Consider the following 13,717-nt stretch of genomic DNA (forward strand, 5'->3'; position numbering starts at 1 on the left):
AAATAGCATGTAAAAATATATAAAATAGTTTGTGCATGAGGCTGCTGGTAGCCATGTTACCCACGTTTGTGTGGACAAGAATGGTTCAAAAAGGCTAAAAAAGCTTTAGTGGCCTCTGTATCTTTTAATTATGAAATTATTTCCTTTTTTCCCCTACCCAACTGCTGTAGTTTAGCAGCTGTTTTTCTTAATAACAGATGGGCAGGTTCAGGGGTTTCTGCTGTGAGGGTTCTAGGTATAAGCAGGTTGGGGCTACACAAGCAATGAGATGTTTAATGTGCATTGTTGAGGGTGATGGAGAGAGCTGTAGTTAATCCAGTAAATCTCTTTGCCTCTCTTCCTCTTAAATGGTAACAATTCTGTGTCAGTTAAAGGACAAAGGAGTGAAGAGACTGTACTTCATTACCACCTAGAGAGATTTGATACCTGAAAACTGTTCTGCTGAACAGGTACATGAATGCAAAATGTTTGTCTGTCCTCAAGCAACCTCTCTGCAGGCATCGAGAGGTCAGGAAGGGGCTGGGAAGGGTTATGAGGCTCTTGAAAGGTCCTGTTGGTGATGTGGTGGATACTGTGCTCTGAAGGTGGTTAATTTAGGGGTGGATTATCCAAGTGTGAGCTGTTAGACCTGCAGGGTCAGACAGTGCCAGGTTCTCATACACTGATCTTGGGAACAGGGTGCTGGTGTCTGGCAGGCTGCGTGGGCAGCACAGCTGAGTTGTTCTATGTTTTCATTCCTTTTCCTCTACTTTTTTTCCCTTTCCATGGCAGTCTTTAAAACTGTGGTGTATTTCTAAGCTCCTCATGCAGGTCCTCTCTCCCCACTGTGAACCTTTTTTGGTTATATATGCTCAGTAAATGAGTACACAGCCTGAAAAACAATGAGCTCAAGAGCTGGACTGCTTCAGTTGTGAGCTTTCTGATTCCTCCTGCTTGCTGCAGCATTCCTGATATTTTGGTATTAGTGATGTGTTAAATGGGGAAGGTATGTGACTCATCCATTACTCCTGAATACCTGGTGCTTTTTAAGCCTAAGAAGACGACCACCAGTTGGTGAGGTCTGGTTATGGATCTTTCCTGATGAGGGAGAGCTGAAGGTCTCAATATTTTTCCCCTTGATTGTGAGGGGTAATCACTGATCTTTCCAGATTCAGCCTGTGCTGTGCCAAGCCCAGACCTAAATTCTTCAAGGCTTCAGCAAGGTCGTTGCTGGCAGTTCCTGCAGCCCCCTCCAGCACAGCTTTGCAAGCCAGCAGGTAACAAGCCAGCAGCAGTAGTGTCCTCTTGAATTCTTGAAATGGTCTGTGGGATTTTGCTGGGATTTAAGCAGGAAGGGTGAATAGGAAGAAACTGTGGCTCCTCTGGTTTAAGAGAAAAAAAAAGTAGTTGAAACAGTACTAAGTGCTCATTTTTATATGGGGAAATAAAATGCCCATGAAGGCATTGAAACAGTTCGGACCGATCTGATTTCTTTGGTCAACAGTGTGATAGGTGTGGAGCCTGTTTTTAAACCAGCTGTAGCATCTGCCTGTGCTGCTTCCTCCAGGGTTAATACGTGGTGCAGATGTGCTCAAAAGTGGAGTTATTAACTGGTTCCCTTGCTGGTGAGTGCTGCCTGCAGGAAGGAGAACACAACAGTGCTCATCTGCAGAAATGATTTTCTTGTTTCTTGGTGCCAGTGTTTAATTCATGTACTAATATGAGGCATGGCAACCCCTCCCTTTACTCCTAGGAATAACCACTGGGATTTTGAATTTGTGCTAATGGGTTATTAATCCAATTACTGCCTCTTACTGCGTTACTTCTGTATCATCTATGTGCAGTTTTGCTGTTCACTTGGGGTCGATGGTATAAATACAAAGCTTTGAGCAGACCTGAGAAGAGACTGAAACCCCACTGAGATTAGAGCTATCTTGAAATGATTGTCTTGGGTTCCTGAGGACTGCTAATTAATATGCTAAGTTTTATTATTTGGTGAAGAGGTTGAAGCTTTTAAGATATTGTTATGGAGGAAACATCTCTTCAGCTGTCAGGTGTAAGAACCCACACTTAATGAAAGGTAAACAGAAAAAGTATTGAAATATCTCTTATGAAAGAATAAATCCATAGGATGTACTCAGGCTTGACTGAAAGAAACAGTCTGTAGCATTTTAATTTATTCTGCATTCACACAATCTTTTTGTCTCTGTCTTCTGTAACAATTTCTGAATCCACTGGGCAACTTCCAAGTTTGTTAATGTGAGACAATCATGTTCACAAAAAGTGTAATACCCTTCAGGAAGGAAGAGAAGGCACGTACCTTGCTATGACATTTGGGAGTGACCAGCTGGCCCATCTGCCTGTGTATTGTCCCAGATTAACTATAGCACTGCTTTGGGAAACAGGAAATGCTTTTGGAGAAACTGCTGAGTGGAAAGAGGCTGGGAATGGCTGGGAAAAAACTGCCCCACTTTGCTGCTTATGCTTGCAAAGCATCAGAAGGAATAACTGCCTGTTGGCCTGAAGGATAAATTCAGCTAGTCTGTTAAATAAAAATCTCAGGCAAGGCAGGGAGTAGTGTATACACAGCCCGTACTGTCCAACACACATCCCTGGAAGTGCTCAAGGCCAGCCTGGAGGGGGCTTGGAGCAACCTGGCCTAGTGGGAGGTGTCCCTGCCCATGGCAGGGGGTGGAATAAGATGGTTTTTAAGGTCCCTTCCAACCCAAACCATTCTGGGATTCTATGAAGTCCTGCATATTTGCCATCACTTTTGTGTATTTTGGTGAAGGCTTTCTGAGTATCACAGACCCACAGTTGTCTTCTGGTGTTCACTCTGCCTCAGCCCTGCCATGGTGGGAGTGATTATTCAGGATGCTCCAGTCAGACCCAGAAGGGAGTAACTTTTTCAGTGAAGAATGACTGGTATTGGTTTTTGTAACAAATTTCTCTTGGGCTACTCAGCCTGTGTTGACAGACAGCTTTGTTTCCTCACTTTTCTTCAATCCATGGGAGCTGAGCAGGGGCTTAGATCACCCCAGTGAGAAGCTGATCTCCATCACTGAGATAAACCAGGAGAAATTCTGCTGAGTTCAAGAGATGTGACCCTGGATTTGCCTCAGCACGATGTACCAGAATTTCTCTCTCCTGTATGTGTGCAGCACAGACAGCCTCAGTACCTGCAATTTGAGCCACTGATGGAGAAATCCAATAGAAATTGTTTTGGGATCAGTCTCCTGGCTAAGAATTAGTGATGTAGGAGCAGACTGGCACAGCAGAGCTGGAGGATCCTGTAGGGCCATATGAAGTGCTACATTTTGGATGCTGTTGTTAGAAAATGAAAAATACATGTCTGTCCAGGACCTTGAATATGGTGTAGGAGACATGGAGTGTGTTTGGATTTGTCCCAAGGGAGGAGTCAGTATAAACAAGCCGCTCTGTGTCCAGATGGTTACTCTGAGCAGGAGCTACAGCACAGAACTGCAATTGTGTGTTCTCCTGTTGTTGAGGGGGAGCAACCACAGACCTTTGACCGAAGCACCTTGACCTCAAGCTGCTGCCTCACCCCTCTTCTATTCCCAAGGTGAACTGGAGAATGTACGAGAAACTGAGTACCTTCAGCATCATCATCTGCTCTTTGGATCACGGAACGTTCACGCTGCACATCTGAGGACACCACAGTGCACGCTGAAAAATTTGGGGTAACTCCATGTTTGTACCAAATGGTGCACAAAAATGTATCAATAAAATATGTTTTACTGTCACATTGATATGGCTGGTTTTGGTGTTGAGTTCTGCATATGCTCTGGCAGCATTAATAAAGCTCACCTTACCCCTCCCTTCACCCCCTGCTTCTCACAGACGCCCAACCCTGCTCGGCCCTCGCTCCCCTCAGAGGGTTTTTCACACAATAACAGATTTGTTAGTGTTGGAAGAGGCCTCTGGAGATGCTCCAGTCCAACCCCCCTGGAGCAGGTGACACAGGAATGTGTCCAGGTGGGCTTGGTATGTCTCTGGAGAGGGAGACTCCACATCCTCCCTGTGCAGCTGTTCCAGTGCTCCATGGAAAGAAGTTCTTGCTCATGTCAAGGTGAAACATCTTGTGTTTTAGTTTATGGCCATCACTCATCCTGTGGCTGGGCCCTGCTGGGAAGAGCCTGGCACCATCCTCCTGGCACCGACCTTTGAGGTGTTTATATCCCCCTCAGCCTTCTCCTCTGACGGGAAGTTCTGGCCAGGTGGGGGTTGGTCTCTTCTCCCAGACACTCAGCAATAGGACAAGGGGGCACGATGGGCTCAAGCGCTGCCAGGGGAAATTTAAGTTGGAGATCAGGAAAAAAATCTTTCCAGAGAGAGTGCTCAGGCATTGGAATGGGCTGCCCAGAGAGGGGGTGGATTCACCATCCCTGGAAGTTTTTCAACTGAGCTTGGCCGTGGCACTGAGTGCCATGATCTGGTAAAGGGAGTGGAGTTGGACCAACGGTTGGACTTGATGATCTTGGAGGTCTTTTCCAACCCAATCAATTCTATGATTCTCTCCGGACTACCCATGACCAGCTGCCTCAGCCTCTCCTCACCAGGGAGATGCTCCACACCCCTCACCATCTTTGCAGCTTCCACCGGACTCGCTCTAGCAACTCCTTGTCCTTCTGACCCAAACCAGACACCACACCCGGAGGAGGCGCCTCGGGGGAAGGATCAACCCCTGCCTGACCTGCCGGGGGCTCTTCCCCGGGGCGCGGGGCCGGGCCGGGCTGCGGGAGGCGGGGGCGGCGGAGGAGGAGGGGCCGGAAGGGGCTGTGCCCGCCCGCCCGCCGGCCCGGGGGTTCCGGGATCTCCCTGTCCGCCTCCCCCGCCGCCCCCGCCCGGGGCACCGCGGCCGCTCACCCCGCTCCTCCCGCCCGGCCCCTGCCCCGGCATGCGGCGCCCCCGCCCTGACCGCCCCGGGCCGCTGCGGGGCTCGAACCGGCCTCCTCCCGGCGCTGCCTGAGCCGCAGCGGGCACGGGGTGCTCCCGCACCGCCATGGCCCTCCCGAGGTAGCGGCGGGGGAAGGAGCCGGAGCCCCGCGGGGCTTGGAATTCCCCGTGCCATCCCCGTGAGGAGCCCACCCCGGAGCCGCTCCTGCCGCTGCTGCTGCCGCTGCTGCCGCTGCTGCTTCCCCCGGAGAGCTGACATGGTCCCAGCGCACCTGCCCCTGCTGGACTTGGGCGATACTTGAAGCTCCTTCGCCAACCCAATGCTATGCAAAAGAAAAGGAGGAAAAAAAAAAGGAAACCCTGGCACTGGTTGCGGTGGGAATGGCTGTTTCCTGCCCTGGGTGAGCCCATGTGTGGTTTCTTGCTTTGTGAGATGAACTAATTCTCCTTTACCCGGTGGAGGACACACTACATGTGGCAACCTAAACTTTGGTAATGCTTGGTCATTGCTGAGTGGTTGCAGCTTTTACTTGTGCTTTTTTCTTTTTGTTTGTTTTGGCATAAAGTCACCTAAGGAGCCTTGTTGCTGTCTTCAGGAGCACTGGAGGAATCTGTCTTAATTCTTCACCTCAAGTGACTTTATCCCACCGTGAGTGCATCCAAAGTGCCCACCAAGCACATTCTCCTTCAAAGCTCCTTCCCAGCCTGGAAGATCAGGGATCACGGACTTCTTCGAAAACTTCTCGTCCTGGGAAAGGCTGCCCATAGTTACTTTATGGGGCAGCAGCCTGGAAAAGTTCTTGGGGACCAAAGGAGGCCAAGTCTGCCTGCCCTGCACTTTATCAAAGGAGCAGGGAAGAAGGAGTCATCGAGGCATGGGGGCCCCCACTGTAATGTCTTCGTCGAACATGGTGAGAGTTTCCCTTGGTATTTGGTTTAATTTTGTTTTGCTGAGGTAGGTACAGTATGGATTTATTCAAGGGCACAGAGCAGATACAGCCATGTACTCTAAGAAAGTCTTGTTTTCTCTCCCTTGCTTAATGCAGATCTTCTGTGATTGTTTATTAAGAAAATACTTGGGTCAGATTGCTTGAAATCTGAGGAGAGGTTATTGTACAGCTAAAGGTAAAGTGCAAGGAAGTAACTTTAACATTGTACAAGTTTCTCATTTCTGCCTTCTGGTTTGCAGTTTGGGAAAATGCTTGATCCTTTTTGAGTTGTTTGGGTCACAGTACAGACCAACCAACCACAGCTGATGGTGGTGCTGTGGTCAGTGATAAGTTTTCTTTAATTATCTTTACAAAAGGGATTGTGCTACTTGGAAAGAAACCCCCACCTTATTTTGGAAAGTTTGTGAATTTGCTCTTGTTAATTTGCTCAGTGCATTTACAGCACTTTTCCTTAGTAGTTTCTCATAGCTGGTTAAACCTTCCTCTTGTGCTGTGATGGACTGAAGTGCTAGAGGCCAAAAGTGGCCAAGTTTGGGGTGCAGAAACCCTGTCACTTGCTGGTCTTCTGCAAAGAGGGGACTTGGGAATCTCAGGAAAGAAGCCTGATGAAAAGCTCAGCAGGACTCAGAGGCAGGTTTAGTGACTGCTTCAAATGTTCCTTTTTGCCTTAAACAAACAAATAAACCCAAAGAAATTGTAAACTGAAGGCACCGCTACAGAACTGAGGAGCAGAAATGCAGAGTTTCACTGAAACTTTTTGGAGCAATCCTTGCTTTTGCACAACACTTTTAATGTTCTTTGAGATGACACACTCCTGACTGCTGTTTTTGGTTGGTTAATGGGATTTTGACAAAGCTTCTGCAACAGTTTTGTCCTGCAGAGGAAGTTTATCTGTGACCAAAGCAAAACTACATCTGTAATCTTCATATAACTAAAAACTGAAGTTTGCTGTGTCTGAGAATGAAATCTAGTTAGTGGAAAAACTTTGATTTGTTTTTATTTTTAACTGGGCCTTGCTTTCAAACTTTATCTCATTCTCGGTGTGTTTGTAGAAGGGCCCAAGAAAGACACAGACAGGGCTCCCATGTATGTTCTGCTGTGCTGAAATACTGCTTTGAGTTTATTTCAGTGTTGTTTCTTTTAATTTCCCATACAATGTTTGTGCACTGAGGAAACAGGAAGTATTTAAAGGAAGGTTAGAGGATTTAAGGGCTACCTTGGCCCTCTGATGTTAAACCTGCTGCTGGATTTTTCCATGCTCTCAATCCTGTCATTACCTGCTCCTCCACCCCCAGTTTGGTTCCTGCTTTTACTACTTTGGACAGAGTTTCAAGGTCAGATGAGACACAGCCAGAGCACTAAATATCCTAACTACCTTTGGTATTTTGCTGTAGCAGAAGAGCCAGAAAGGCTCCTTTTTGATCATCCAACAGATACAGGCAGATGGTAACTTCTTGCCAGTGTGACCTGAGGTCAGCAGATCCCAGCACATTTCACAAGGAAAAATGGCATCTCTAATGTGCATCTGCCATATGTTCATGAGAGACCTCGGTGTCTTGATTTAGAGAAGAATAAACTTGAAAGAGGACATCAGAGCAAGGACATCTGTTAAGAGAACTGCAAAAGATCAGCCTTGCTTATCCACATGAGGTAAAGTTTCTTCCTTTGAGGGGATGACATGGTTCTTGCAAGTCCTGGCAGTAGAAGGCAGTACCACTGTTGTTTTTTCATCTCTGTTTTGAGTTTGGGTTGCTCCTGTCCTGAAAAATGCTATCCTAAAATATCTGGACAAATAGAGAGGGAACAAAGCTCATTTTAGAAAGTTCTTAGTTTTTTTCTAGAAAATTCTTCTTCAAAATATATAGCCTGACATACTTTATGATTAATGGGCAGAACAGTGTTTAATGCTTTCAGTCCTATTCAGGTGTTGTGCCATGGGCTGTAGGTCATGAAAATAGATTGGTGTTTTCTCAGGGCTTAAATGTTTGTATGTTTGTTTTTCAGTACTGTCATTACAGAGTTTCTTCTAAATACCAAACACTGTGTCTCATTTCTCTGTCACACTGTGGGAACTAGTTTGTTGTCCCAGGAAAATCACATTTCTGGCTTTTCATAACTGAAAAATTTTAAGGAGAAATTCCGTGTTGGGCTACTTAATCCTGTAGAGACAGGTGGACTCTTAAAGGTACTTGTTTGAAGGTTTTGTATATTAAAACTCAGGATAAAACAAAGAAAAAAAGTAGAGTTGTTGGTAGCAGGGCTTTCTCCTCTTAGGGTTGTTTTTTCATAAAGCTGTTTCATGACCCTGTTTTGGTGAGATCACTACCTGCAAAGTTCTACCAAGGCTCATTCAGCAGTCACTTAGAGTCATTTTCAGAGCACTGAAGATCTGAATTGCTTCAGTGGTATCAAATCTTAGCAGAAAGGTTAGTGAAAATTACCAAATGCCAAGAGTGTAAGGCAAAATAACTTTCATTTCTCGGTCGTCGCACTCCCCGTAGCACTCAAAGCAACACATCAAGAGGCTTCTGAAAAGCAGGAGGCAACTGGCCAGAAATCAGCTCTGCTGGTGCTCAGATGTTCTGTGAGAATAATGCAGAAAGGCTCTAAATTTTGTCATGAGTTGACAATTGGGGAGTGCCTAAAGGGGGAAAAAGTAATCTATGGTCAAGTTTTGGGTTTCTCTCTTTGTGCTGTTGGTTTCCCCACGAAGGCTGTTTTACAAGCTGGAGTTCATGCTGGTGTCGTTACCCCGGGCAGCAGAGTGGGCCTTGATGGGATTTTACAGGTTTCATCCTGCAGCTCACAGATTGCTTGCAAGCTTGAATTTGAGAGGAATTATAAAGGCCAAGTTTGCCTTTCCCCCTGTGCTTTTCTGGGTGAGAAATGAGCCTATAGTCACTGCTTTTTGGGAATATCCAGCTGAGAGAAAAGCTGTGGTCAGTTGACAGTTAATGGAAAAGACTTTGTGAGTGCATTTTGAAGTTTGCACGTTAGTGTATCTTGTGCCTTTCCAGAACATCAATCTCAGCAAAACTCAAACTTCTGAAAAGAATTCCCAGAGGGCTCAGCTCTGATCCCAGAGTTGGCAGGAGTTAACTGGAGCGATCAGCAAACACCACACCTTCTCTAACTGTCTTGGAGAGGTGTTGCTGTGCTGAATGATGAGCAGATTTCCCTGAAGCACCTTGGTAGAATGGTACCTCCAAGCAAAAGCAGCACTTGAAGGCTTAAAAAATGAATTCTAATCATTAGACGTGTGATGCTGAGGTGAAGAAGAGATTGATAGAGCAATCACACAAGAATGTTCTTTTCTAAGTCTTTCATAGTGATAAAATGTTGTCTTCAAGTTTCATTTCCAGCAGGTAAGTGATAGGGAAGCTCAAATGAGCTGTTTACCTCACTGTAAAGAGAGATGAGCAGCAGAACTGAATCCATTTTTCTTGCACCTTTAGTGCTGAATATGGCTGAAGTCAGCCAAGTACAGTCTCTGTCATACTAGATCTGAACTCTTGCTTACAAGGGTGCTGAAAGTTTTACTGCTTTAATTAGCAAGTAATTGTGCAAAATGGATCCATAGCATCAGCTTGCCCCAGCTGCCAGTTGGAGATGTGCCCTATGAAATTCACTCTGAGGAAAAACCCCAACAGTTAGAAGTATATTTTCCTATGTTATTGATTAAAAATAATTAAGGGTCTTTATGTTTAATAGTCTATCTTTTTTTTAGGCTGTTAAATTTCATATTTCTACTTGTCTGAATTGTGGAAATGAGTAAATTGCATTATAATCGGCTCCAACCATATCCTGGGCTCTTCTCCAGCAGGGTGGGCAGGAGGGTGAGGAAAGGGATTCTCTCCCCTCCATTCCACTGTGGTGAGACCCCACGTGCAGTGTCACCTCCAGCTGTGGGGGCTCCAGCACAGGAAGGACATGGACCTGTTGGAGCGAGTCCAGAGGAGGGCTGGAGCCCTTCTGGCTGAGAGAGCTGGGGATATTCAGTTCAGAGAATTCTCTGGAGAGACCATAGAGCCCCTTCCAGTGCCTAAAGGGACATCAAGAGAGCTGGAGAAGGAGTTTTGAAAAGGGCATAGAGTGATAGGGCAAAGGGAAATGGCTTCAAACTGAAAGAGGGTAAATTTAGATTAGGTATTGGGAAGGAATTCTGCCCTGTGAGGGTGGGCAGGCCCTGGCACAAGTTGTCCAGAGAAGCTGTGGCTGTCCCATCCCTGGAAGTGTCCAAGGCCAGGTTGGATGGGGCTTGGAGCAACCTGGGTTAGTGGGAGGTGCCCCTGTCCATGGCAAGGGAGTGGACTGAGATGATCTTCAAGGTCTGATTTTTGTACTCATTATCTTTTATCCTACAGGTGAGCTCAGTATATCTTCCTTATATGCAATATACATTTATTAGATGGTCAGTTGCCCATAGATGGAAATTATTTAATTGAGATTCCTTCCATACTAGGACTGTCTCTTCAAACCCCTGTACTTACAAACCCTACATTTATCTTTTTCCATTGTTCCTCAGGGCGTTTTTACACTCTGTCTCTGCTTCACCAGCTGCAAAACCTGAGACTTGAAAGAAACTGTTTTACTACTCCTGAGTCTGCTTTAGACCATTCACCTGAAATTGGATCATTAGTATCAGCCTAATAGGAATCCATTATTTAGAGCTTGCCTTCAGTGTCTCGGGTCTGTGTTCTGAACTGACAAAACTTTCTTCGTTTTTAGCTTGGAGATTTGGCAGCTCCTAAACTTTAATTTCCATCTCTTATTAGGAGAGATTTATCCCCAGCTTTTGAGATCATTGCTCATGTATCCAACTTCACTGTGCCTCAGTATTAGCCTGGCTAATGCTGATATCTGCTGCATGCCAAATGCAGATTTGTTTACTGCTTCTGACTACATCCCTTTTCATCATAAGAAACTCTTGCTGTATTTTTTCCTGTTCCAGTTATCAAATACCAGTAGGTTTTGCTAAGAAGCTCCTTCCAAAACTTGATCTAAAGTTGGAATATGTTAGGAAAGAGAACTAAGACTGGCTAAACTGCTTTTCAACAGACCGAGGTGGATGATGATGATGATGATGGGGAAAGGCTAATCCCTTTTCTGGGCAAAAGCAGCTCTGTTTTGTGCACTGACTAATCTTTGATAACTTGCCATGTTTAAGCAGTTCATCTCCTTCATGACAAATAGGTAGTGGTTGCTTGTATTCCAGGCTTTCATTAACAGATTATGCTGGTTCTGCATTCTTATTTACAGATTTTAATAGGAAGGCTATGGTAGAAAATCAGGACAGGGAGGCAAGAGAAAGCTGCTGTGTATTAGAACAGAAATCTTCACTTGTAGGCGATCATCCTTTCAGCACACTTCAACATTTACCACCAAACTCACAGTATTTTAAATTGAAAAGTTTAAATCTTAAGCTTGAAAGTGGGGAGTTGACACAGTCCTGTTGCTGAGAGTTTGGAATCCTGAGTTCATCCCTGCTGCTCTCAGTGTTGGGCTCTGGGGAACATGGCAAATCATGAGGGTGCAGAAAGGTCAAAATGGACTTGGAAAATCTTGTCTTGCTGACTGTCATTTTAGGGTGGGGATGCTGTTGGGTTATTTCTTGGAATAGCAGGGTTGTGTTTCCATCTGTGCTTGTAGGAACTCTGATAGAGCAGTCAAGAAATAAATGGGTGAGTGCTGATAGTCCTGGTGTGGATGTCTTGGCAGGTGTCAGGTAAGGAATGCTGTCAGCTGGCCCCAGGCAGTTGGATGCAGGGCCACAGGAGTTAGTCCAGCTGTTAACATCCATCTGGTACAGCTGCATTCAACAAAGCACCCTGCCTTAAGCCTTGGGCCCTGTTTGCAGTATTTTAACATCCCCAGATTTCCCAGAACGTTCCTGCAGCTCCATCACTGTCTTCAATCCACATCATAAGGTTTAAACTCTGAATGGCTGTGGTACTGTGGATGTTTGGTGTGTTACAGGTGCCCTCTCTTTCAGCTGTATAGAATGCTCTGATTTGCATTCACATAGACTGAAGGAAGTGTTTAAAACACTGGGATCCTTCTGGAGTTATTGTTGCAGATGGACTTTGCTTTCCTTTTTTTTTGGCAAGGGGAGGGGGCTGTCTTCTATCTGCAGTGTGTGGTGAGAGCTGTATAAAGAGCACTAGTGTCTTCACCCAGCAGTCTTTTGTCATTTCAACCGTGCTGTGCCATTCTTGTGAGGAGGAGTAAGTCTCCTTATAAAAGGTCTGTTGTGAATCCCAGAAGTCCATTGCTGTAGGAACATGCAGAGCAGTTTCAGCAGGAGCAGGAGGGACTCGGGTTGCCTTGCTTTTGTGACTGTGTTATCAGCCAGCTCTTACCCTGCTCCATGTTGATTGAAGATCGATCTAAACAACCTGTAGAGGTTACTAATTTGCTTACCAGTGTCCATTTTATCAGTTTAAGGAGGATTCTTGGACAAAGAGGTAATGAACACTCAATTTTAGTGAGTAAAGCTGCCTTAGGCAACATCTTTCCTTAGTGCTTAACTAAATTAGTTCTTACTTAGAGCTTAGTTCTTAACTTTGTTCTGTCTTTAAGCTTGCGTGTTCAATGCCAGTGCTGCACTGAGATATAAAGCATAACTCTTTGTGAAATGGCTGGAAGTTTCATTGCCCTCCTGACAAAATCTGATATAAATCTGCTAAAGTGGCGTGTTGTGCTGTGGGAGGAGTCCCTTTCCACACATCTCCTTGTAACACCAGGGCAAGCGTGTCCTGAATACCAGCTTGCTTTAGCTTTTGTCAAAATTACTTTCTGAAGTTAGTGTTGAAATGAGGGGTGTTTTTTTCTGAGAGTTGTTTTGTTTCCCCGGCATTTCTTCCTTGCTGTTACCACTTGGGCTGTGAAAAGCACGAGCTTGCTTTTCCGCAGAGTGATTGCTGCTAATTTACATGGACGTGAGCAGGCTCATCATTCTTTCATGAGTGAGGAGACTGCCTGATTTATGTTGTGTCATCTCTGAGCACTGTTTTTACCTAATGAATAGAGTTTCACAACAGATTATTAATCATTAAGACTTTAGTTTCATTGTGTCTATTAAAGAATCAATATTGCTACACGTTGCCTGCCTTGAGAAGCTGCTTATCCATTAGTGCCGCTTTTCTAAGGCATTTGGGTGCATTTGTCTTTTTGGCTGACTTCAGTTCCTACCGTATTCCTACTCAGGATTCTTCCCAGGGCCTGAGCTGGGTCCAGTCTGCCTCTCTGTAGATTCTTTCTTTGAAGTGCTGTCTGAGCCATAGCAAATGTTGTTTGGTCCAGTCTCTCCTTAGAGCTCATAAAATAGTAAAAGGCTGAACCTTCCTCAGCTGTGATTTGCACTTTGCATCAAAGAGGGAGTGATGGCCTCAGAAACTGGGAATAATCTGTAATTAAGACTATGTTCAATTACATACTCTGCTGCCTGTTAAATGCCTGGGGTTTGGATGGCAAGGCTTGCTGAAGGACAGGATTCCCTCATTTGCTGACCTGCTGTTTGTTCCCTGTCCAATGTCCTTTGCTGCTGGAAGAGCAGAGTGACCTGGACATGTTCTATGCTGACGGTGTGGAGAAGGAAATCTCCCAACACACACATCTGAGCTCTGTCAGGTTTTACAGTGACCCCAGTGAGCTGATCTGCTGCCAGTCCCCACCTGGGGAAACTGGTGGCTTTTTCATGGCCTTTTTTTTGTTTGTTTGTGTGTATTTGTGTTCCCAGAATAAACAAAGTTGTTTTTCCAGAGGCTGAATGTGTGAATGGTAGTGGGATAAGGACATGGAAACTTTAAATAGCAAATTCTTTAGGCTTTCAGGAAATGTTTGCTATGTCATTTGTGGTGTTTCAAAGGCTG

At 45.4% G+C, this 13,717-nt stretch overlaps 1 protein-coding gene across 3 annotated transcripts in view; it reads left to right on the forward strand.

Annotated features, from left to right (window-relative positions):
* Positions 1-4,788: 4,788 nt before the first annotated feature.
* ABL1 (ABL proto-oncogene 1, non-receptor tyrosine kinase) overlaps positions 4,789-13,717 on the forward strand; it is a 78,128-nt gene continuing 69,199 nt past the window's right edge. The window contains exons 1-2 of one of the 3 annotated variants that reach the window (XM_071574114.1): positions 4,789-5,297; positions 5,463-5,807. In XM_071574114.1, the coding sequence (XP_071430215.1) occupies positions 5,672-5,807 (136 nt within the window). In that variant the 5' untranslated portion in view covers positions 4,789-5,297; positions 5,463-5,671. Of the gene's footprint in view, positions 5,808-13,717 lie in introns of all 3 variants that reach the window. The other 2 variants (XM_071574115.1, XM_071574113.1) reach the window with 2 other exon arrangements.

Source organism: Pithys albifrons, chromosome 20, assembly GCF_047495875.1.
Source record: "Pithys albifrons albifrons isolate INPA30051 chromosome 20, PitAlb_v1, whole genome shotgun sequence".
NCBI classification, from domain to species: Eukaryota; Metazoa; Chordata; class Aves; order Passeriformes; family Thamnophilidae; genus Pithys; species Pithys albifrons.